The 20607-nt window shown below is 46.4% G+C and overlaps 1 protein-coding gene across 2 annotated transcripts in view; it reads left to right on the top strand.

The window, feature by feature from the left end:
• LOC146180228 (laminin subunit alpha-1-like) overlaps positions 1-20607 on the top strand; it is a 206396-nt gene that overhangs the window by 30649 nt on the left and 155140 nt on the right. The window contains exon 1 of one of the 2 annotated variants that reach the window (XM_084579438.1): positions 1608-2010. The exons of the other annotated variant lie outside the window; for it this stretch is intronic. Coding sequence (XP_084435564.1) covers positions 1863-2010 — 148 coding nt within the window. The 5' untranslated portion in view covers positions 1608-1862. Of the gene's footprint in view, positions 1-1607; positions 2011-20607 lie in introns of those variants that run through there. 2 annotated transcript variants of the gene reach the window in all.

Raw genomic sequence — 20607 nt, 5'->3', positions numbered from 1 at the left:
CTTTATTAGATGTATTTGATAATTTTTTGTATCCTATATATTCTGTTAGCTTTTCTAATAAAACATCAGTTGTGAGTAAGCGCTCGTGTGCGTCTCCTTTTTTTTTTTTTGTCCTTGTCTTCTTTGCGCTACGTTTTCCTAAAATGCGAATGCACCAACTCGCCCAATTTAGCATTCTTGTGAGTGATGGTGTACCGTCCAAGCGCCATCGGTGTTGGGAAAAAGGACAACTAGCGTGACGTAGACGGCTGGGGAGAGGAGGATGTGAGCAGGCCTTTAGGTGTTGGTTCGATCCCGACATCGATGGCTGCGTTTCGATGGAGGCGAAAGGAAGTGACGTCCGTGTGCTGTGCGATGTCAGCGCACGTTAAAGATCCCCAGGTGGTCGAATTACCCCGTTGGTCTCCCCTACGGCTCCTCTTTCTCTCTTTACACTTTCACTCCCACCTTACTCCCTTCCCTTACGGCGCGGTCGCGGTGTCCATAAAAAACAAGTGAGACAGTTGCCGCGCCTTTCCTTTCCTATAAAAATAAATAAAAATCAGGCAGAGCCGTTTATTGAAGCTGTTGAAAGTGACCAGACGTGATGGTTGAGGCGTCGAATAACAAAGCGCAGAAGAGCGTGCCTTCGCTGCTCAGTCCCTTGCCGGTGGGAACGCGCAATCCGCCGGAAGGAACACTGTCGTTGTCCATGTGGGTTGGCGCAATGTCGGTTTGCGGATGTGGCTGCAAGAGACGAAACATGCACGATGCAAATCGGCATTGTAATCCGACACCCGATTGCAAGGATCTCCTGATGAGTCCCATATGGGTACAAGAAAAAGTGTGTGTAAAGCGCATTCCATTAACTCCCCAACTCGCGGCTATCGCGTTCGTTAGGCTCCGAATCGCCACTTATTTTCGAAGAGAATTGATATGGTCTATATTTGACCTTGAATAAATCTCACTCGCTCGCACCGCGTTTGAAGAAACACGCTGCAAGTTCTAGATCCGAAGGGCTTAGCAGGGAACATTTATTCCTTCATAAAGCTAATTTTTTTGGATGAGATTTGGGATGAGAGGTTAGGTTTCGATCGAGTCACTTTAATGTTTAGGAGCTGTGCACCTTGTGCGTAGGTCATTATCACCAGCATGCTCGAATTTTATATGTATTTTTCAATTGGACGTAATTTCAGGACGAAATTATTTTGTTGTTCCGTAGGGTTGGGCCATCACAACGTAGCAAGCGCTATCCTTGCCATCCAGAGGAGAGAAAAAAAAGAAAGAAGAAAAACTCCATGTCCTACCGTGCTCGCCTCGGGGTCATGCAGCACTGCTGAAATTCATGTATCGCTTGAATCCTCGATAACCGATCCAACGCTTCTTATTTTCTTGGGGCGCATATTTTTTCTTCAAGCTTTACTCTGCCGAGGCCCCTTTGAAAGCTCGCAACATCCGCCGCTCACTCAACGATCGCAAGCGTGCGTAAGCGCGAATGGAGACCGTGCCTTCCGCTTATCCTTATCGCCTCTCGAACAAGGGGGTGCACGCCCACTCATTCTAGGGAACGCTCCTGGGGATATAAAAGAAGGCAAGAAAACGCGACCGAGGGTTGAGGAGAGGAGAAACAGGGGCAGAGTTGTGGCACGGCATAGCCTGAACAGTTCGGAGCGGAGAGAGGCGTGCCTGCTCGTTGCGAAAGCGCCCTCGACCGACGCTTTGCGACGCCAGCCAGCGCTCCGAGCGCAGCTCGGGCTTCGTCGGCGTCCAGTCGGTTCAACACTCGGCACCAGCCTTGGAGGAGTTGTGTTCGGAGCGGGCTGTTGCGAAAAAGGCGCGCTCCCGGCGCCCAGAGCCATGTGCGTGGGGCCCGGCCTGGGGCCATGGTCGCGTTCCTCGATCTCAGTGGCCGACTGCTCGTCGCGTCGTGGTGTCTGCGGTGGTCGCTGCTGGCGCTCCTGGCAACGGTAGCTGGTCCGTGCGACGTGAACGAAGCCTGTCCGTGGGACGCCGGCTGTGCGGACTACGCCGGTGAGCGATGAACTGTGTTGCCGGTAACGCTCTGAGCGCTCCGGAGGTCACATGTTATCATGAACGCGTGGTCGTGCTCTTCGGCATTCTACCGTGCGTGATTCAAACGTGGTTCGCGATTTTCTTTGCTGTCGTGAACGTTGCCGCTGTATACGTGTCCTTTGTGCAAATAAGCATCCTTTATTCTGCTGTCAGTGATACTGTAGGGTATTACACCGGCGTCCAGTCGGTTTAACACTCGGCACCAGCCTTGGAGATTTTACTGCGGCTCCCTGGACCTTTTGAGATGGACGAAATTCTATCAGTATTATTAATTCCAACGTTATTCTTCCAATGGTCAATATGTAACCTGCTGGTGAACTCACAGTCAAGGCCAAAGTAACGCGGAACATGCTTTGACGATAAAAGTTCTCTCACGATTTACCTTAGCGGAACTTACGGTATACCCGTGATTTTTCCCTACTAAGATAGTGCACCCTGTGCCATTCTCTTCAGTAAGGCACTGATGAGTATACCAATAATGTCCACCGCTTCATCTCTGTCTTTCCTCTTTTAATTTCAATTCCCGGGGAGGTGTCCAAGGAGATCGAATGTGTACCCATATTCCAGCAAGTGTCGCTCGTGTGCGCCAAGAATTCGGAACACTACCCCTGCAGAGCGCACGAGGACAGTTCAAAAGCCAAAACATGCTCCATAACATTTCTTCCGCTTTAGCGTGCAGTACGTACTTCAGGCCTCATTCACAGCACGTGTAAACATGGCCGGGCTAGTTGCTTACTAGCGGCTCATGCCGAGGTGCTCTTTTCCGAATGCAGGTGCCGTTTATTTCGGTCTGGTGTAGTACGTTTAAGACCGGCATGGTTTGCTGGGGAAGCGACATATGCTCAAGGCAGAGCACCGCGAAATGTGATTGGGCTAACCAGAATCTCATCTTCGCAAACTACTGAGTCGTCGGAGAGTTTACCTCTGTCACTCGCAAGAATATATTATATCAGACACTGTGATCGAGCTAATTATGGCGTTGCGGGGCGACCCAGTTTAGTCTCCCCTCTGAGTGCAATGTGTTTTGTGCACAGACTGATGGACAGCGTCACACTATTCGGAATTATAGGCTATCAAGCTGATTGTTCACTACGTTTGCTCTTAGTGACGGGCACAATTATGACTGGCTAGCGATTTGTCGTTCCCGTCGCCACGTATCAGGTGGCAGAATTTGCGTACGTTCACCGGTTTTTCCTTTCATCTAAGAGCGACGTTTTGGGGTGGCCCCGGCTTGAGTGCATTGGCTGTAGTTAAGCTTATAAAACGATCGCGTGTTCCGCCATGTATAACATTGTTGCGCGCTATTGAAGCAATTTTGTAAAGAGCGGAATTCGCCTGAGCGAAGGTGGTTCGATATATGTGTATTTCGCGACGCTCTTGATTTCGCGAATGCCCACACGGAGTGGCCGCGTGCGTAACAAGTACGTGAGGAACTGTCAGAAATGCTGAGAAACAACAGCTCGCATATCGATTGACGCTGTGAATAGCAAGAATGACGATACAATTTTGCCGCGAAATCGCTAACTTCAAGACTAGCTGAGGTTCCACGGGAACTCAAGGTGAAAAAGAAGGTATACTTATTTCCGGCAGTTAGTGTTTGTAAAACACGGGTTAGGCCACCGGAGCTTATGACCGTGTCGAGTTTTTCTATAACTGCCAGATGGTTTTACGCACTCGACAACGTATTCCTTATTTGTACATGAACATTGAAAATACTGACAAGGGCGCGGCACGAGTAATCATTTGTAATAAGGGAGTAATTTGATATCCAAAGGATATCCACCTAAGCGCAGCCGTACAAAGGAAAACTACAGCTTGATCAGACAGAAACAAAATGTAGCGCACCAAGACAAGGACAGAGAAAGAAGACGCGCACAGCTAACTTCCAACTAATATTTATTCAAGGAAGAGAAAATGAATTTTTACCACCACATATCACATGAGCCAAAAGAATTCCCCTAAATATTGGACCGAGTAATCGTTTCACGCGCTTCCCAGCATCTTGATGTTGTCTGACTCCATTAAATCAGTAAACATGTTGCCGCGTTTATAAGGATATTTCCCAAAATGACATTTCAATGAAAGCGAAATATTCAAAACTATATTTTCGTTTCGGATATTTCCCGAAAAATTAACCTAGCTGCAATTGTATTTGCACGCTCAGGTTTTACTTTACTTTTACGATCCGGTCGACACAGGCTTGAGCGGCACAATAGCTCATTGCGGGTCCCCTCCCCTCTCTCTTTTGTTATTTCTGCTTGTTACTGCGCACTGGCCGCTAATTCTTCTGCTCCCTCTACTCTTTCGTTTTCCCCCTTCTATTCCTTTCGCCTAGTATAGGGCGAGAGGAAGGATACGGTTGTAACGGAAAACACGATTATAACGAAATACCTCGAAGGGTTCCTCATAATACCGTTTAAGTGGAGTCGAAAGGGCGGAATCATTCACATTTCCTGACTATCCATAAAATTCATCCCCCTAATGCGTAACCTTGATTTCCCAGGCAGCACAATCGTTAGCGGAGATAGTGCACCTACGTCGCATTTAGTGCAACGAAATTAATCGGGAGGTTTTTTTTTTTTTTTTTCTTTTTTTTTTTTTTTTCACAACAGGCCTGTGTTACGTTTCACTTCTGGGGCACCCGTACATGCATACAAAAGCCGCTGTGTAGACGATCCCCTTATTGCCCGCATACGCGTGCCGACACATAATGTACGTGCAGAGAGCTATACGAAAAAAAAAAAAAAGTCTAGCTATATATACTACTCCGATTTCGCCAAGTCCTCTCTGCGTATTGCAGACCGTTGCCCGTTGCTGAAACATGCAGAAGCTGTGGCATTCGGCTTTCGAGTCCGTGGCCTTGGTCCGGAATCCCGGCCGCGGCAGCACCTTTCGATGGAGGCCCATATGCTGTGCAGTATGTGACTGCGTGTCGAAGAACTCCCGATGGTTGAAGTTAACCAATTTGCCCGCATCAATCAATCAATCACATAAGAATAACTTAGCAGGAGCTTGCGGGTAGTTTATTGGAATTTGCTACCTATAGTCACTGAAAGTGACGAATCCTGTGCTTGAGATCATGCCCCTGCGAGGGTGCTCACTCAGATCTAAAAAAGAAGCGTTACTATTTTTTTTTTTTAAGCAGAGACGGTGGCTTAGTCTGATTATGCACTGTGGAAAAAAATAGGCACAGCATTCAAACGTCCTGTGTCCTAGCACACAATTCAGACGAATTTGACACTTGGACGTGATATAGGAACCACTTGCAGCGTTGATTCGTTCGCATATTTTTTTTCTTCTATTTTCACGCATACTCATTTGCCTGCGGCCGTAAGCTATGAAAGACAGCCCGACATAGATGGAGCGGATACGAACACATAAGTGTGTGGCCTGAGAGGAGAAGTCGCACAACTCGCCGGCCAGTCAGCGCCACTTGACGTGCCTACTACCACCTGCCAGGTGACGTTTCGCTCACGAAACCGACACGGACTCCAGCACCAGATTTTCTGGTCAGTGCTGCCGTGAAGACGGGGCTGACGTGGTCTCAGTTCATTCTTAGGTCCTCACTCACAGGGTGCCGCGTTGTCCAGAGGATAATGATAGAAATACAAGAGTAGATGAACTCAATTAAAGCTTGATGACATTGGTACGTAGTAGTGGAGGCAACAATTTAATCGACTGAGATTTCGCTGGAATAAATTATTTATTGGGCTGACATGCAAAAGAAGCGATTCGGTGGTGGCGATAGCAGCAAGCCTGCTCGGCGGTCGCCGAACTACAAATTCCCGCTGGGCTCCTCAACCTCAAGTTTATTTATTCATTTGATTTATACATACCGCAGCTCTACGAGAGGGCTATTTCTGGAGTGTGCATAAAGAAAACAAAAATACAAGGCATAGCAGCACATCTTAAATAAGTCGAAATCATGTTAGAGAAGGCAAGAACAGCTAAGAGATGTTTTTAACAGCAAGCATAAATTTACCTACTGGTAACAAAGGAACAGAAAACGAATGATTTCTTTTGGATGGCTTCAATCTTATCTATATCGGTTATTTATTAGGGATTCCATACAGACGAAGCCTAGTCAAGGACAGCATAGATTAATGATTTGTAAATCAGTAACTTGGTTTCTTTTGGAGCCTGAGTTAATGTTCGTCTAAGATATCCTGATTTTCTGAGGGCTTTATTACATGTGAAATCAAATATGTTTGGACCATGATAAGTTACCTGTAAAAATAACTCCTAGGTACTTATATTCAGACACCTTTTGAAGACGTTTTCGTAAAAAGATATTCAGCGCTACACAAAGACACAGACACTGGAAGAATACACAGGACGGTCGCTGACTCCAACTAATTTTATTGAAACAGATTCATCCCGCATTTGTACACCAATCGGTGAACGAGAGCGCATGCATATAGGAAATTACCTGCCAGATTCAGAAGAGCAGGTACATTCTGCCTTCTATTTATTAATCTATATTCAGTGTCTCGCAGGGAGATTGATGTGGGGCTGATGCACGTGTCACGCCTTTCCTTGATAAAAAACGCTTCTGACAATTCACGTGCTAATCTATCCTTAGTTTTTGCGCAGAATTTTGATGTCCTTAAGTCGTGGCTGACAATGATTACCGTTGTCATCTTTGCAAGAGCGACAATGGGCTGGTACATTTTCGCAGGTGTGCGACACATTACCAAGTGAACGTTCGTGCGTTCGTTTACACAGCGGCCAGTTTGCCCGACAAATACTTTGCCACATTTTAGGGGGATTTGATAAATCATACCCGTGGCACACTGCACGTACGGCTTGCAGTGTTGTTGCTTTTTGCAAGGATAATGGCCTGGCTCTTCTGCAAGCCGATAAGGCAGGGTGCTTCGTCGTCTTACCAAAGGGCCGCTACAATGAAAAAGCCATGCAAGCGATATCGAAGAACTTGGTTACCGTCAAGCCATCCGCCACCCGCATTAAGGGCAAGGCAGCGGATCTGTGTAAGTTCATAGATCTCCAGAACCTGGCAAGAGCTATCGTCGACTCCGGAGTGAATTTCTCGTTTTCTTTGCTGTTAAAGCCCATAAACCTGATTCACCTTTTAGAACAATAATTAGCGAAAAAGGCACCTGGCAGCAACACATTAGTCGGTTCCTGCCGAAGCACCTAAATAAGTTAGAAATTTCAGACCCTTTTGCGACAACAAAAATTCACTGAGGACACGAGTATTTTTTTTTTTTTTTGCTGGGAAAAACATTCAGGATCTAATAGTGTCTTGCAATACAACAATGGTCACGCTGGAAAAATGGTCGAAATCCAATGATATGCGCGTGAATGAAAAGAAGACAAAAGCCGTAATATTTCGCCCGAAATACAAGCCGGTTTCTACTCACAGTTATATTCTATATAATTCTCGACCTATAGAAATAGTTAATCATTTTAAATGCCTTGGAGTTATATTTTCTTCAACCATGTCATGGGAACATCATGTAAATCACGTTGTCAAACAACTGGCTAGAGTAGTGGGCATGATTGGTTGCAGACGGCACATTCTTCCGGCGTCACTCAAACTAACTCTTTATAACGCACTTTTTTATTCTCACGTAAATTATTGTCATCTTGTATGGGGAACTGCAACACATTCTTGTCTTCACAAAATACACATGTTGCAGAAAAGGGTCCTTCACTACGCCTTCAATGTCAGCTATGGGTCACCCAGCAAAGGTCTCTTTCTTGCAGCCGGTGTGGTCCAAATCCATAAATTATATCGATACCGGTTGAGCATTTCTTACAAAACAGAAATAAAAAATGGTGCAAACCATATTCGACGATTGGCAAACTTGCAAGAGAAAACCACAAATTACCCTTTCAGACAACCCGATGGTGCCAACAGCACGCCTAAACTCCGGGCAAGAACGTTTGAAATTCACACTCCCTTCCCTTCTGAACGCTTATACATCTGCACATTTTGACTTATTCACTTGTACTCATAAGGTATTGCGTAGGATGTATATAGAAGGTAGCTCCGAACAATTTTCATCCTTAGTTGTGCCAAAATAAGCCTTTGCTTCTGTATCCTATATTTTATGTATGAGAGTGTGATATGTAACAACAATCTTTTTATCCCTGTGTTTACTCAGTACGCTTAAAGTGCTCTTGCGATGTATAGCATTACATTTTTGTTCTTTTGTTTCGTTTATACGACACCAGAAGTTGAGTCGTTGTTTGTCTTCTGCTGTTGCCTGTAAAATGGGTGCTTTGTCAAGCTGTATTTTTACAGCTTTTTCTGCAGCTCTTCTGTCCATATATCTTTGAGGCAGAAATAAAATTTATTTATTTATTTATTGCATGTTACTAGCATGTTGGAAGGAGAGCAGCGCATTGGATACGCTTTTTCAGTAGATGTTGAGTTTCACATAATCACCTGTATAACGCTGTTCGAAGTTGTATTGAGACAAACGGTGTAATTTCCTTTCAGAAGGCAGCCGACCTGGGCATCGACAATTTTATGTCACTTTTAGAGTTTTATATTAACGCAACTTTTATTTGAGTTTGACAATCGAAGTTTTTTTCAACGCCAGGGCATTTTCATCGGTTCATGTGTCGCTCCTGTTTTGTGTAGCATTTTTCTCTCATCAATTGACAACATTTTGGCCTCACATATTGACGACGGAACAGTCCTAAAGATTTTTACATATGTCGACGACTTTAGATATGTCGAGACGCGATACAGGTGGTTACCAAGAAGTCGCTATGGAAATTTTACAGAAGTTCCGGCAACATGGCAAAGGGCTCTCGTTTACGCACGAGTTGCCTGAACAAAGTAGCCTTCAGTTCCTAGACTTCAACATCAAGCTCGGAGACGGGTGTGTTTGCTGGTGTTACCGCCCGAGAGCAAGGAAATATTTTTTACCATTTGATTCGGCCTACTCAAAAGATGTTAACCCCATTGCGAGCCTTTCTTTGGAATCCGCCCTCCTCAAGTCGTGCCGTCATTTGATGCAGGAGGGCTTCCAGGGTGAGGTTTCTAGACTACGCAAAGCAAGGTTTCCCGACCGAGTCACTTTTGCAGAAGATGAAAGGGAGGCCAAAGAAAGCGCGCAGACCACAACGTAGCAACGCCAGGCCAGTGGTGATACCTTACTTACATAGGGTGTCCCACAACCTAAATAGAGTTGGAAACAACTACGCCGGTCTTCTCGGCGCCAAGTAAATTGGCCAAGATTTGCCCCAAGGTTTGCAGTGGCGGCCCTGGGAAGTCAGGCTGTGGCATGAAACACTGCAAGCCGTACGTGCATTGTGCCACGGGTGTGGTTTATCAAATCCCCCTAGAATGGGGCAAAGTATATGTCGGGCAAACTGGCCGCTGTGTACACGAACGTTCACTTGGTAATGTGTCGCACTCCTGCGAAAATCTACCAGCGTCGCTCTTGCGAAGATGACAACGGTAATCACTGTCAGCCACGACTTAAGGACATCAAAATTCTGCGCAAAAAGTAAGGATAGATTAGCGTGCGAATTGTCAGAAGCGTTTTTTATCAAGGAAAGGGGTGACACGTGCATCAGCACCACATCAATCTCCTTGCGAGACATTGAATATAGAATAATAAATAGAAAATAGAATGTACCTGCTCTTCTGAATCTGGCAGGTAATTTCCTATAGGCATGCGCTCTCGTTCACTGATTGGTGTACAAATGTGGGATGAATCTGTTTCAATAAAATTAGTCGGAGTCAGCGTCCGTCCTGTGTTTTCTTTCAGTGCCGTGTCTTTGTGTAGCGCTTAATATCTTTTTACGAAAACATGCTTCACCTACTAGCCCAGCAACGAGTTTTGTTAAGCGAACTTTGAAGACGTACAACCTTTTTGAAAAAGTTAAAATTCATCTGCCAACTTTCACGGTAGCTTTCGACAATGTTGCCCAGCAATGCCTCTTATTCAAACTTTCGCGCCTAAACCTGAACCCACTGGAATTTAATTGGCTAATCGCTGAAGTTTTTGCCCATCCATGAATCTTTCAAGTCATTCATCACCGAACTAATGAAATGATCTGTTAGCCCGCCCCTCATGTAACCCCCGAAGTGGGCCTTTGAGGTACCAATAAATAAAAACACTCTACTAAGCGAGAATGATCGCTTGAAGTGTTAATGATGTCAACAGTACGCAATTGTCAGCATAAATGCGGATTTTCGAAGGTCGTTGATGTGCAGTAAAAATAACAAATGTCCTAAAACCTAGTCCAGTGGTACTCCGGAAGATACCGGGACAACATATGACGGAGCAGGGCTGTAGCTAACTGTGAACGCGCATTTAGAATATTTGAAATCCAAGCGATAGAGTCAGGTTTCTTATAAGATTTAGTTTAAACATTAATTTAGAACGAATTACGGTGTTGAAGGCTTTCAAAAATCAATGAAAAGTGCGTCAATTTGATTAATACAGTCCAGATTATATATAGGCGATATCGTGCAGAAATTCGGAAAATTGCATTGAAGAAACATCTAGATAAATCCGCAATGGTTGCCAGCACAAATTCGACCATTTTGGAAACAGACGCAAGCGCTTGGAATCTTTCCAGATACATCTCGGCGTATCTTGCACGACAAAGCCGGATCTCCCAATACAGAACGAAAAAAAAAAAAAGGAATAAGATCGTTTCGTCCTCTATAGAATCACGGTTAAAAGGCCGCATTCCGGCGGCTATTGAAAACAAGAACAACCAAAAAGGCTTTCAATGATTCACGGCAATATTTCCGAGGGTGAAATGAAAGGTTATTGAATGCGAACAAGCTTCCAGTCTTTCCGAGCCAGTGTCTTCTATATATGCCGTCCTCTGAATAAACTGTGTATATGGCAATGTAGCTTCGCAGCCAATGCCCAGCTATTTGTTTGTTCTACAAACGTTACAGCAGAGGACAGACGCATTCAAGTGCTTTTCCTATAGTTCCCCAAAACTTCGCGGAGTGCGTGCTTTATCTGGCCGTCACAACTCCCTCGTTGTGTCATTGGCTTAATTACGTGCACAATCCAGGCCTAAACCGACCCATGACGAAGAGACCGCGTCCGTTCGCGACGAACTGGAGCGACAGATGGATACACAACTGGAGGGCTAGTTGGTCTGACATCTTCAAGTGGCGCAGCGCTGTGTCTGTCCCATCCTCTTGTTTCGTGCCGTTGCGCTGCACCACTTGAAGATGGATACACTGCGGGTGGGCCGAGTTTGAACCTCGTGTCAGCTGTCGCCGTTCCGTCGGCCGGGGTGCTGGCGCGCGACGTTCAATGGGCTTCTTTGTTGCCAGTGGTGCGATGGGCCTCTGGTCATCGTCGCCGGAAAAGACGGATGGGAACTTGCTTGCGATTATGGACACTTGCTACGAGCTCGGGTTGGCGGAGGCACGTGAGACGACGTCGCCAGACAAAATGCATTATTGAGTTGCAGAACTTCGTCTTGGGTCAGTCGACGCTGAAGGCGTCGTCGCGATGAAGTTTTAGCTAGAGCGAAACTAGCCGACAAAATAATACACTGCAGCGCTCACGGACACTTGTCGTCATTGTGTCAATCATATTGCATAGAGACAGTTTTTTTTTTTTTTTTGTGCCGGCTTTTTTGTTGCAGGCAATATTTTTATTCAGTCCCATTAAATGGACGCCAAAAACAAATTTAAGTTGCCCTTGATAGATGCATTAGACAGCTTAGCACCTGTACAACTACATGTATTGCCGTTATCTTGCTTGCCCAGCCACTTTCGCCGTACGGCCATAGTTTCCGTATTTGCTGTATTTACCGTACGGCGGTGACAAATTTCTCATGTCACTTCATATATATTAGCAAAGAACTTAATTTAACTGAAAACTGAGTTTTTGTAGGCTAGCAAGGAGCGAAAGTTGACACGTATTTCCACCATACGCTGTTTCCGCTAGTACGCTGCGTTAATGTCAAGTGAGGGTTTTGTTGCACAGAAAAAAAAAAAAAAAGAGTAAGAATTAGGCGCTGGGCTGTCCCATTGGCTACATAACATTGCGCTACTGTGCGCTACGAAGTCAGAAACTTTGGGGCTACAAGAATAAAGCTTCAATGCCGCTTTGAAGGAGTCTCATTGGATGAAGCGCATGAGCTTTGATGAAAGGTGCAAAAAAATAAAGGCCCAATTTCAACTCAAAATTTCCTCACCAGTGAAAGTGTCTTTCGCCGCCTATAACGACCGTCAATAATCACAAGAGGTAGCCATCAGATTTTTACTCAGGCAGTGCCACCCGTTGCATGAAGTCTTGTAGCACGCCCCGTTGAGAAGTGTTCGTTGGCATCGCGTAGGCCATCTCCAAGCTTTGCAAGATCTTCGAAGTTGTTCGTTAACACGATGCCGAATGTTTGTGTCAATTTTCCAATCCGGTACAGACATTGATGTTCGTTTAATAAACTGTCATATTCACTTTTCACAGTTTACTTTTGCCCTTCGGGAAGCTGATACGTGCAGCCTGTGCACAAGGGGCGGCGGTTTGTAATGTTTGCAGTGTGTGACTCGCAACATGTTGTGACTACGGGCACATGTTGGTGGAATCACGGCGAGCAATGATGGGAACGAAGAGCAGGTCAGCCGCTAACGGAAACCTTTGTAACCTTATTTAGTACGCCGAACGTACAACTCTGCAACAGAGTATATACAGTGGATTGGTGTTCACATTTCTCCTCTTTATTCTTTTCGTTATGGCTTATTGCACTACACTACGTCGGCTGTTGTTTACTGCATGAAGCTCTATCTGTGATCTTATATTTTGTCTTCTCGAAATAATTTTTTTTACCGTTGTGGTTGAGCTGCTGTGTGATCCGCTTCTTTTTTGTTGTGCTTCTTTTGAATCAAGCGCGCTTTTCAAGTATGCTTTCGGAAGCACTGACCTGTATCCTATCTGTACCTACCCACCTGCTTGGTCTTCCGAGACCGCAGTATATTCCAAATAAAAAATTAAAAAATGCTCGGGGGGCAACCTTTTATATTAACTCGAAGCTTCTGACGTTTAGCGTTTCTTTCTCTTTGCTAATGGATCCTCCAGTCTCAATAGTCTAAATAGAAAAAAAAATCGACTGTGGATGACTCATAGTCGATATGGCGCTGAGCTACGCAGTGACCACTGTGTATACCCGCCTCTTTTCGCACCGTCCTCCATCACTTCCCTCACGAACATGGTTTGAGTGTTCCCCTATAATGCCCAAATATGCTCGCCTGCCACAGTAGTTCCACCCTGAGATTATTGGCTGTTGACTGTTCCCATGATCAGCATTGTGCATTGCCGTTATGCCGGCTAATATCTGAGCGTACTAATGTGCGAGCTCTCTTCTGACGCCGCGTGCACGCTTTATAGTGCGACAAAAAAAAAAAAAAAAAAACTCTTTGGTGCATTTCGATCTTTCAAGTGCGGTCGAAAGCCTTTGCTGCGACTCTTTGCACTCATTTTCTTCTTCTTTTTTATTTCTGTCTGTTTCTCTTCCTTTTATTGTTAATTTTCGTTTCATTTTGAGGCATTTCGCACAATTTCGGCGTCCGTGGGTGTTTTGTCCTCGGCACACTATATCGACGTGCTTGGCTATTTTGACGTCCAATTGATTTCTTGGCTGTCACTTCCTAACCTAACATCCACATCAATTAAATTTTGCACCCAGACACATTTTTTTGCACCTTCTACATCGTACAAGCCATTTTTTTAATCACCAATCATTTTTCGACCGTGACGGTGTGACACTCTCCGCGGACGCAGAAGTCTTATCCACACTCATGAGCCATCATCATCATCATTCATTGTTTTAAAGGCTTCCGCCTTAAAACGATGAATGGAGCACCCGATGCCAAAATGGAAACTCCATTCTGACTTCCACATCCTGTCCTCGCCGCAACAAAAATGTCAAGTGCAAAGGAGTTGTATACGAAAAGCGGCGCTCTCCGGCTTGGGAGCGCTGAACGAACGTTGAGCCCCTTATCAGGTCGACGCGTAAGGACGTGCCCAACGGGCTCTTCTTCCCTCGCGCCCTGAAGCCGCCCTGGAAAAAAAAAAAAATGCTAACAGAAGGTCTTTCGTGCTCTGCAATTTGCGGCTTGAGGGCTCTTCGCTCTGGAGGTATAAGCTACGATCTTATATACGGTCTTTTGTTATTTTTTTCTACCGTGCGTGTTCTATCACCTGTGTGCTGCTACAGCGCTATCTTTGTGTGTATCTCTTTCTCCTGCCTTTATCTTATCTCTCACCTAAACGGCGCTGCACGTTTTTCCCTTTCGTTTTCTTATTCTTGCTCGCGTTGAGTCTTCTGGACGCATTCGGCTAAGCTTAGCTGAGGCTGTGTTTGCTGTCTCAGCTGAAGGGCGTGGGAAGCGGGGGAAATAAGTCAAACGCAAACATGGCGACGAGGCGCGCATACCTTTGCGGTGACGCTGTATGCGCGATGTGTCACAGTGTCAAGATATAGGGTCGTTTTATCTTTCGCCTTCATACTGTGACGCATGGTGTTGCAGCACCTGGTAATGGAAGGAAGGTGCAGCAATGCGCGGACACCAGAGGGATCGAACTCTGATATTGCAATTCTTGAGCTCAATCCCTCTTGCGAGCTGCCTACGATAACCTCCACGAATTTACAGCTTCAGGTTGGTTCCCATCCGTTGTCACTGCCTCGGGAGACGTCCGGGTGCAACACAAAAGCTTTCGCAGTTTCACTGGACACGGATGCGAGTACCTGTTTTAATAAGGCCTCTTTTGGACGGGAAACTGAATAGCGGTTGAAAATAGTAAAAAGGAAAGGGCAAAGGATATGTAAGCTTGGGAACTTAAGCAGATAACCTGTGCGTAAATTATGTACGTTTTTTGAAGTGGATAATGAAAATTAGCTCTGTGCAGAACATCGATGATTTGGTTTATGGGGTTCATCGCCCTGCTTTTCGCCTCGGTCGAAAAGCAAGGCCCCTGTGTGATGCCAGTTCACGTTAAAGAACCACCGAAATGCGGCCGCCGCGGTCGTGATTCGATCCCGCATCCTTAGGCACAGCAGTCGAGTGCCCTAAACACGACGACAGGCCTGCGGAACATTGAAGAAGAAAAATGTTACGGAGGTTTATCATGGTTAATAGAATTGCCATAACAAAAAACAGCTGTCTATCCCACTGACCTGTTGCGGGCCTATTAAACCTAACACATCTCAGCGGCAGTTTTTAGGGAGAATAATAAGAAGCAGGCGTATCCTCTAGCCAGCCTGCTGACCTCCGAATGAATGTTCAACATCCCCGGGAAGGAATAGCAGGTAGCGAAGGAGTGGTAAGCGAATATGTTCACTGAGGAGAGCTAGTAACCGCCGATCCAGACTGTTTCGTGGGCATTTCCGTGCTGTCGTGCCGAAAGGCCGAGAGAGAGAGCCCAGCATCCACGCCGCTCCAGTACCAAACACAAAAGTGATTTATTCCAATCCCCCCCTGGCTGTGCGTCAGCTTAGAGGGCGCCACTATTAAGCTTATGGGTGGCGACCCCAACACAGACCATCAAAGGAAAATAACTAGGTTGAGATTGAGATGGAGCGTATTTGGAAGGTACTAAAACATTATGACTAGCAGCTTATCGGTGTGTAACAGTTGCATCTTACCGGTACTGACCTATGGGGCTGAAACATGGAAGTTAACGAAAAGTGTTCTAATTAAGTTGAGGACAACGCAGAGGGCTATGGAACGGAAAATGGCAGGTGTAACGTTAAGAGATATAGGAAGCGCGCATAGTGGTTCAGAGAAATAAGTTACTAACATTCTAGTCAAATTAAGAAGAAATGGACATGGGCATGACATGTAGTTTTCGGAGAGAGGATAACCGGTGGTCCCTAACAGTAACCATTTGTATTACAAGAGAAGGAACATGCAGCAGGGGGCGGCAGAAAGTTGGGCGGGCTGATGAGGTGAAGAAGTTCGCAAGGATCAATTACATGCACCTAGCACAGGACCGGTTAATGGGATTAATATGGGAGAAGCCTTCGCCATGCTGCGAGTATATATATATAGTCCGGCCTATGATGATGATGATAAGTGCAGGCAAAGCACTAAGGGGGGCTAGTTGGTTGAACGTTTCGAGAAAATTATGCTACGCTATAAACACACAACAAGGAAGCAGGAAAACTGTATTCAGACAAGCGCGCACTGACAAATATAGGGTTTATTTGTCATAGCAGGTACCACTTAAAGCAGTCCACGCGCATCCTCGGATAAAAGAAATCTCGCAGCTTCACATGCAGTGTCACATCTTCCTTTATTATTTTTATCCTCCTTTATTAGTTTTATGTCATCACTTGATAGCGTAACTGACGGCGTGCTTACGCACTTGTCATCTCCGGCTTCCTAAATCTGAAATGCTTGTATTATTTTTCTTTCTTTCCTTTCTTTTGAACAGCTTAACATGGCGGTTCCTTCAAATTCTAGCTTACATTTGTGTTTTGCGCAATGGGCTGCAGGGTTCGTAACACTGTAGCGATATAGGTAGGATTACTGGCCCTGGAAACTGTGCACCCCATTGCGCAAAACACAAATGCATGCCAGAATTTGATGACCACCATCTTAGGGCTATACTCTCTAAAGAGAGCAGAGCTGCTCTCTAAGAATGCGTTGGAGGCATTTATTATTCAAGCTCGTGCATCTGCCACATTCACGTGCGTGTGCTGAGACTCTTGAGTGATTCCTGAGGGAAACGAAATTCGGAAACGTACTCCCTTTGGGCGCTGCCACTTTCTGCCGTGCTTAGATGCAGTCTCGTCCGGCCACCACTGCTCCGTCCTCCGCTGTGCGCTCGAAAATATACAAATAAAAATGGTAATCCGCAGATAAAAAAAGTTACAAGTGTTCAACGCTGCTGAACCAAATATTGAGCGAAAGCATTAGCTGCGGGTGACCGAGCGTTCTTCTCTTTTTCTTCTTCCTCAGCCCACATATAAAGCCCCGCTTTAACCAAGCCGTATGAACGTGTCTTAGTGGCCGTGAATGCCAGGGTCCTAGCAGGCTGATTCTGACATAACCGTCCCATGTGAAACGATAGACCCAGGTTGGCAGCTCCTGCCAGCCCACGTGGGGTGTGACGTCACAGCGTCACGCGTATTGCTTTCGCAATAAAACGACGAGAGGATACAGGCATTTCCTCAGACAGCTGGCACGTGCAGAAATGAGCGGAGGGGAGTGGTTAGTAATAATTTATTTCTCTCTATCTAAACGTAATCCCTTCCGTCACGATTTGCATGTCAGTTTGTGCCTTCGTGTTCACACCCCGTCTCTCCGTCTATCATTTCGTCTATATTTTTGACTTTCTGAGTGTCCGTCTGTCTCATGGTCCGTCCGTCTGGTCATGGTCGGACCGCCGCCACCTCCTACTCCGACCTGACATGCTGTCGGTCTGTATCAATTTCAGTCGCCCATTCCTCAGAACCTCCTCGTGCCGGATTTGTTTGAATCCGGGGCTATAGTTTTAATGCGAGATAGGAAACTGTAGGTCGGCTTGGATTCGACAATTTACGAATACAGCTGGTAATACGCGCTGACAGCAACTCATTAGACTGGGAAAATGGCAGGCAGGGAATGCTCCCACAAAACGACACCAGGAGACAGCACCGTAGCCATTAATACACCTATCTGTAGCCGACGATAGTACTTGAGAGGGCAATAGTAAGTTCGGCAGAAATTGCACGGGTCGTTCTGCCATTGCAGGCAGACTTCGCTCTGTATATGAACGGCGCACGAAAGTCGGAGGCGCAGGTCTTTAGGATATTTTGCGTTTTGTAGCAGTTGTCATTCAATTTCGTACTTCTCGGTCGGCCTAATATTCAAAGAAGGTTTCTTCTTTTTTTTTCTTTTTTTTTTTTTTTTTCACTGGGTTAAACTTTAGGGTTTGAATTCGAGTAAATATACGGTGTTTGTAGTATATAGCTTGTTTCTTGTGCTTACCCAGGTTGGTGACGTAGACCTACGGTAGCCCCGCTAAACGAGGTCGGATACTCTCCAGTCTTCCTTCAGAACTGGAACATTTGCGAGTGCGAGGAGCTGTTGTCATTTGAGACAGAGTGAGAAAGACTGGAGTCGCCCTTTTTGAAGCACTGACGGACGCAGCCCTGCGGGATCCCTTACCGACCTGTCCAGTAGAACATATAGACGGATGAGTTACTGGCCGCTCGACGCGTTCTTCAACGAGGAAAGCAAGGATATTCCCATACATATGTACAACCGGTGGCCTAACATAATTAGGGTGCACAACGTCAGAGTGGACGTCCGATTTATTTAAAAGAAATAGAGCAGATTTCACTTAGGCACTCTTTATCATCTGTTTCAGGTTAGCCCAACCGGTTAGCATAGGACGACTGCCGTGGACAGGCAGTGGTCGTGTTGGGTTTCTGGAGCAGGATGATTTTTCCTTCGACTGTAAAGCTTCTGTATAATAGCCTTCATTTGTACCGCATGGGGCGTGCTAATGTGTCAGTGGCGTTATACCAAGATGGCTCGTGTGATTTGCTTGCAGACGCTGATTTGCAGACGCGGAAAGGCAGTTTTATTTATTTATTTTTACATACTGCAGCGCCATCTGAAGCTTTAGCAGGAGTAAGGGGGGGGGGGGCACATTACATTTCAAAAACTTCAAAAGATGACTTATGTTCATTGAGTGAGATGTGTACGTGTACGTTGTGCTAGGGGCAAAGCGACGATGCAATGGCGCTGATGACTGGGCTCTCTGCTATTAGACGGAATTTCGACAATGTTTGCAGTAGCGTCGGCGATTATGATGAATGACTTTGAGAGAATAAAATATGAAGCATTTCGCGCATGTGTTGAGATGGCGCCGAATGGGACCCGCTGCCTCTGCTTATAGTCGCTCCGCTGCTCGTCATCCCAAGCTCGCGAGGCAGTCCCGCGACAGCATTCGGATGAAGACAAAATGCAGAAACGTCCTCGCATGTAAGATGTGAAAGAACTGTTCGTAGTCGAAATTAATTTGGTGCGCTCCTACCTCATTACTCCCAGTTCGGTACCCTTCAACTCCAGTCACGAAGCACGGAAGAAAGCTACGAAGCGCTTTCCGCTTTTACGACCACTCTTAATTCCCGGAATCTGTTTCGTTGCGGCGATTTTCCAATCCTTGGGGGACGTTATGTGTGTATATATATATATATATATATATATATATATATATATATATATATATACATATTGCCGCATAGAAGACGACGCCAAAGATGATGACCGGGCCTCACAAGCGCGAGCCTGGAAGAGAAGGAAGTTGGAGCGCAAGACTCGTCCAGGTTGATTTATTAAACCCGTCCTATCTTTGGGTCCTCTTTGGCGTTCAATCGAGACGTGACACTGGTGGAGCACGCTGGGGTATGCATAAGACTCCTTCCGGCAGTCCACAGCGAATCCCAGACATCGACACGCCTGTACATCGCGCTAGCCGCCGCCTTCTAGGCCTAGCCCCGGAGTACAACTATCTGCCAAGCGACTCTTCAAACGACCAAGTCCATCAGGTCTCCCAAGCCATGGCACATCCCAACCCTACGCCGGTGACTCTTCAGAACACCAAGGTGCCAGAGTGCTTTCGCGGGGAAGCGTTTGAAGATGTCGAGGACTGGCTTGACCAGTTTGAGCGAGTGGCCAAGATTAATCAGTGGAGCGAAGATCACAAGCTTTGCAATGTTTATTTTGCCCTTCAGGATAATGCTAGAACGTGGTTTGAAAACCACGAGGCCAGCTTATCCACATGGAACGACTTCCGCCGCCAGCTTGTAGACACCTTTGCGAGAACTGATCGACGCGACAATGCGCTGCGCCTGCTTGAAGTGCGTGTCCAGAAGCCGAATGAGAGCGTGGCTATGTTTGCGGAAGACATGGCTCGCCTTTTTCGCCGTGCCGACCCTGATATGAGTGAGCCAAAGAAGTTACGGCATCTCATGCACGGTGTCAAAGAACAGGTGTTTGCCGGCTTAGTACGCAACCCACCTAAAACCGTGAGTGAGTTCATTAAGGACGCTACGGCTATCGAACGAGCCCTCCAAGACCGGTGCCGCCAGTACAACCGACCGGTCAACTGTGCCCCGACGACTGCGGCGGCGCTGACTGCAACAGATCAGACCACTCTTCGAGACATGATTAGAGAAATTGTCCTTGAGGAGTTGCAGCGAATTTCGGTTACGAAAGCTCAGTCGTCAGAGGCCCTCGTGCAGGCTGTAAGGAATGAAATTCGGTGCTCCCTAACACCGTCTGCCCAGTGCAACGAGTTTCATCCAGTCGACAACGCGGCAGTCATTTCCGAACCACCATACCGCGTTCCACAACCGGTCAACTACACGGCCAACATTCCTGCACCTTATCACGAGCCGCAATCTGAGAGCTACGCCGCGGTCCTACGTCGCCCGCCTCCAGACCACGCCTCACCGAGCGCACCAAGCCGTCAGGAGACGCGATTCTTCCAGGGGCCTCAGTGGGCGCCTTCCAGGGGCTCTCAACTACGCCGAACGGACAGGTGGCGCAGTTATGACAGCCGGCCACTATGTTTCTACTGCGGACAACCTGGCCACGTATAT

Source organism: Amblyomma maculatum, chromosome 9, assembly GCF_055883805.1.
Source record: "Amblyomma maculatum isolate TAMU_Amacu chromosome 9, ASM5588380v1, whole genome shotgun sequence".
NCBI lineage: Eukaryota > Metazoa > Arthropoda > Arachnida > Ixodida > Ixodidae > Amblyomma > Amblyomma maculatum.
Note: the sequence above shows the minus strand (reverse complement) of the source record. Positions and strands in the feature narration are given on the sequence as shown.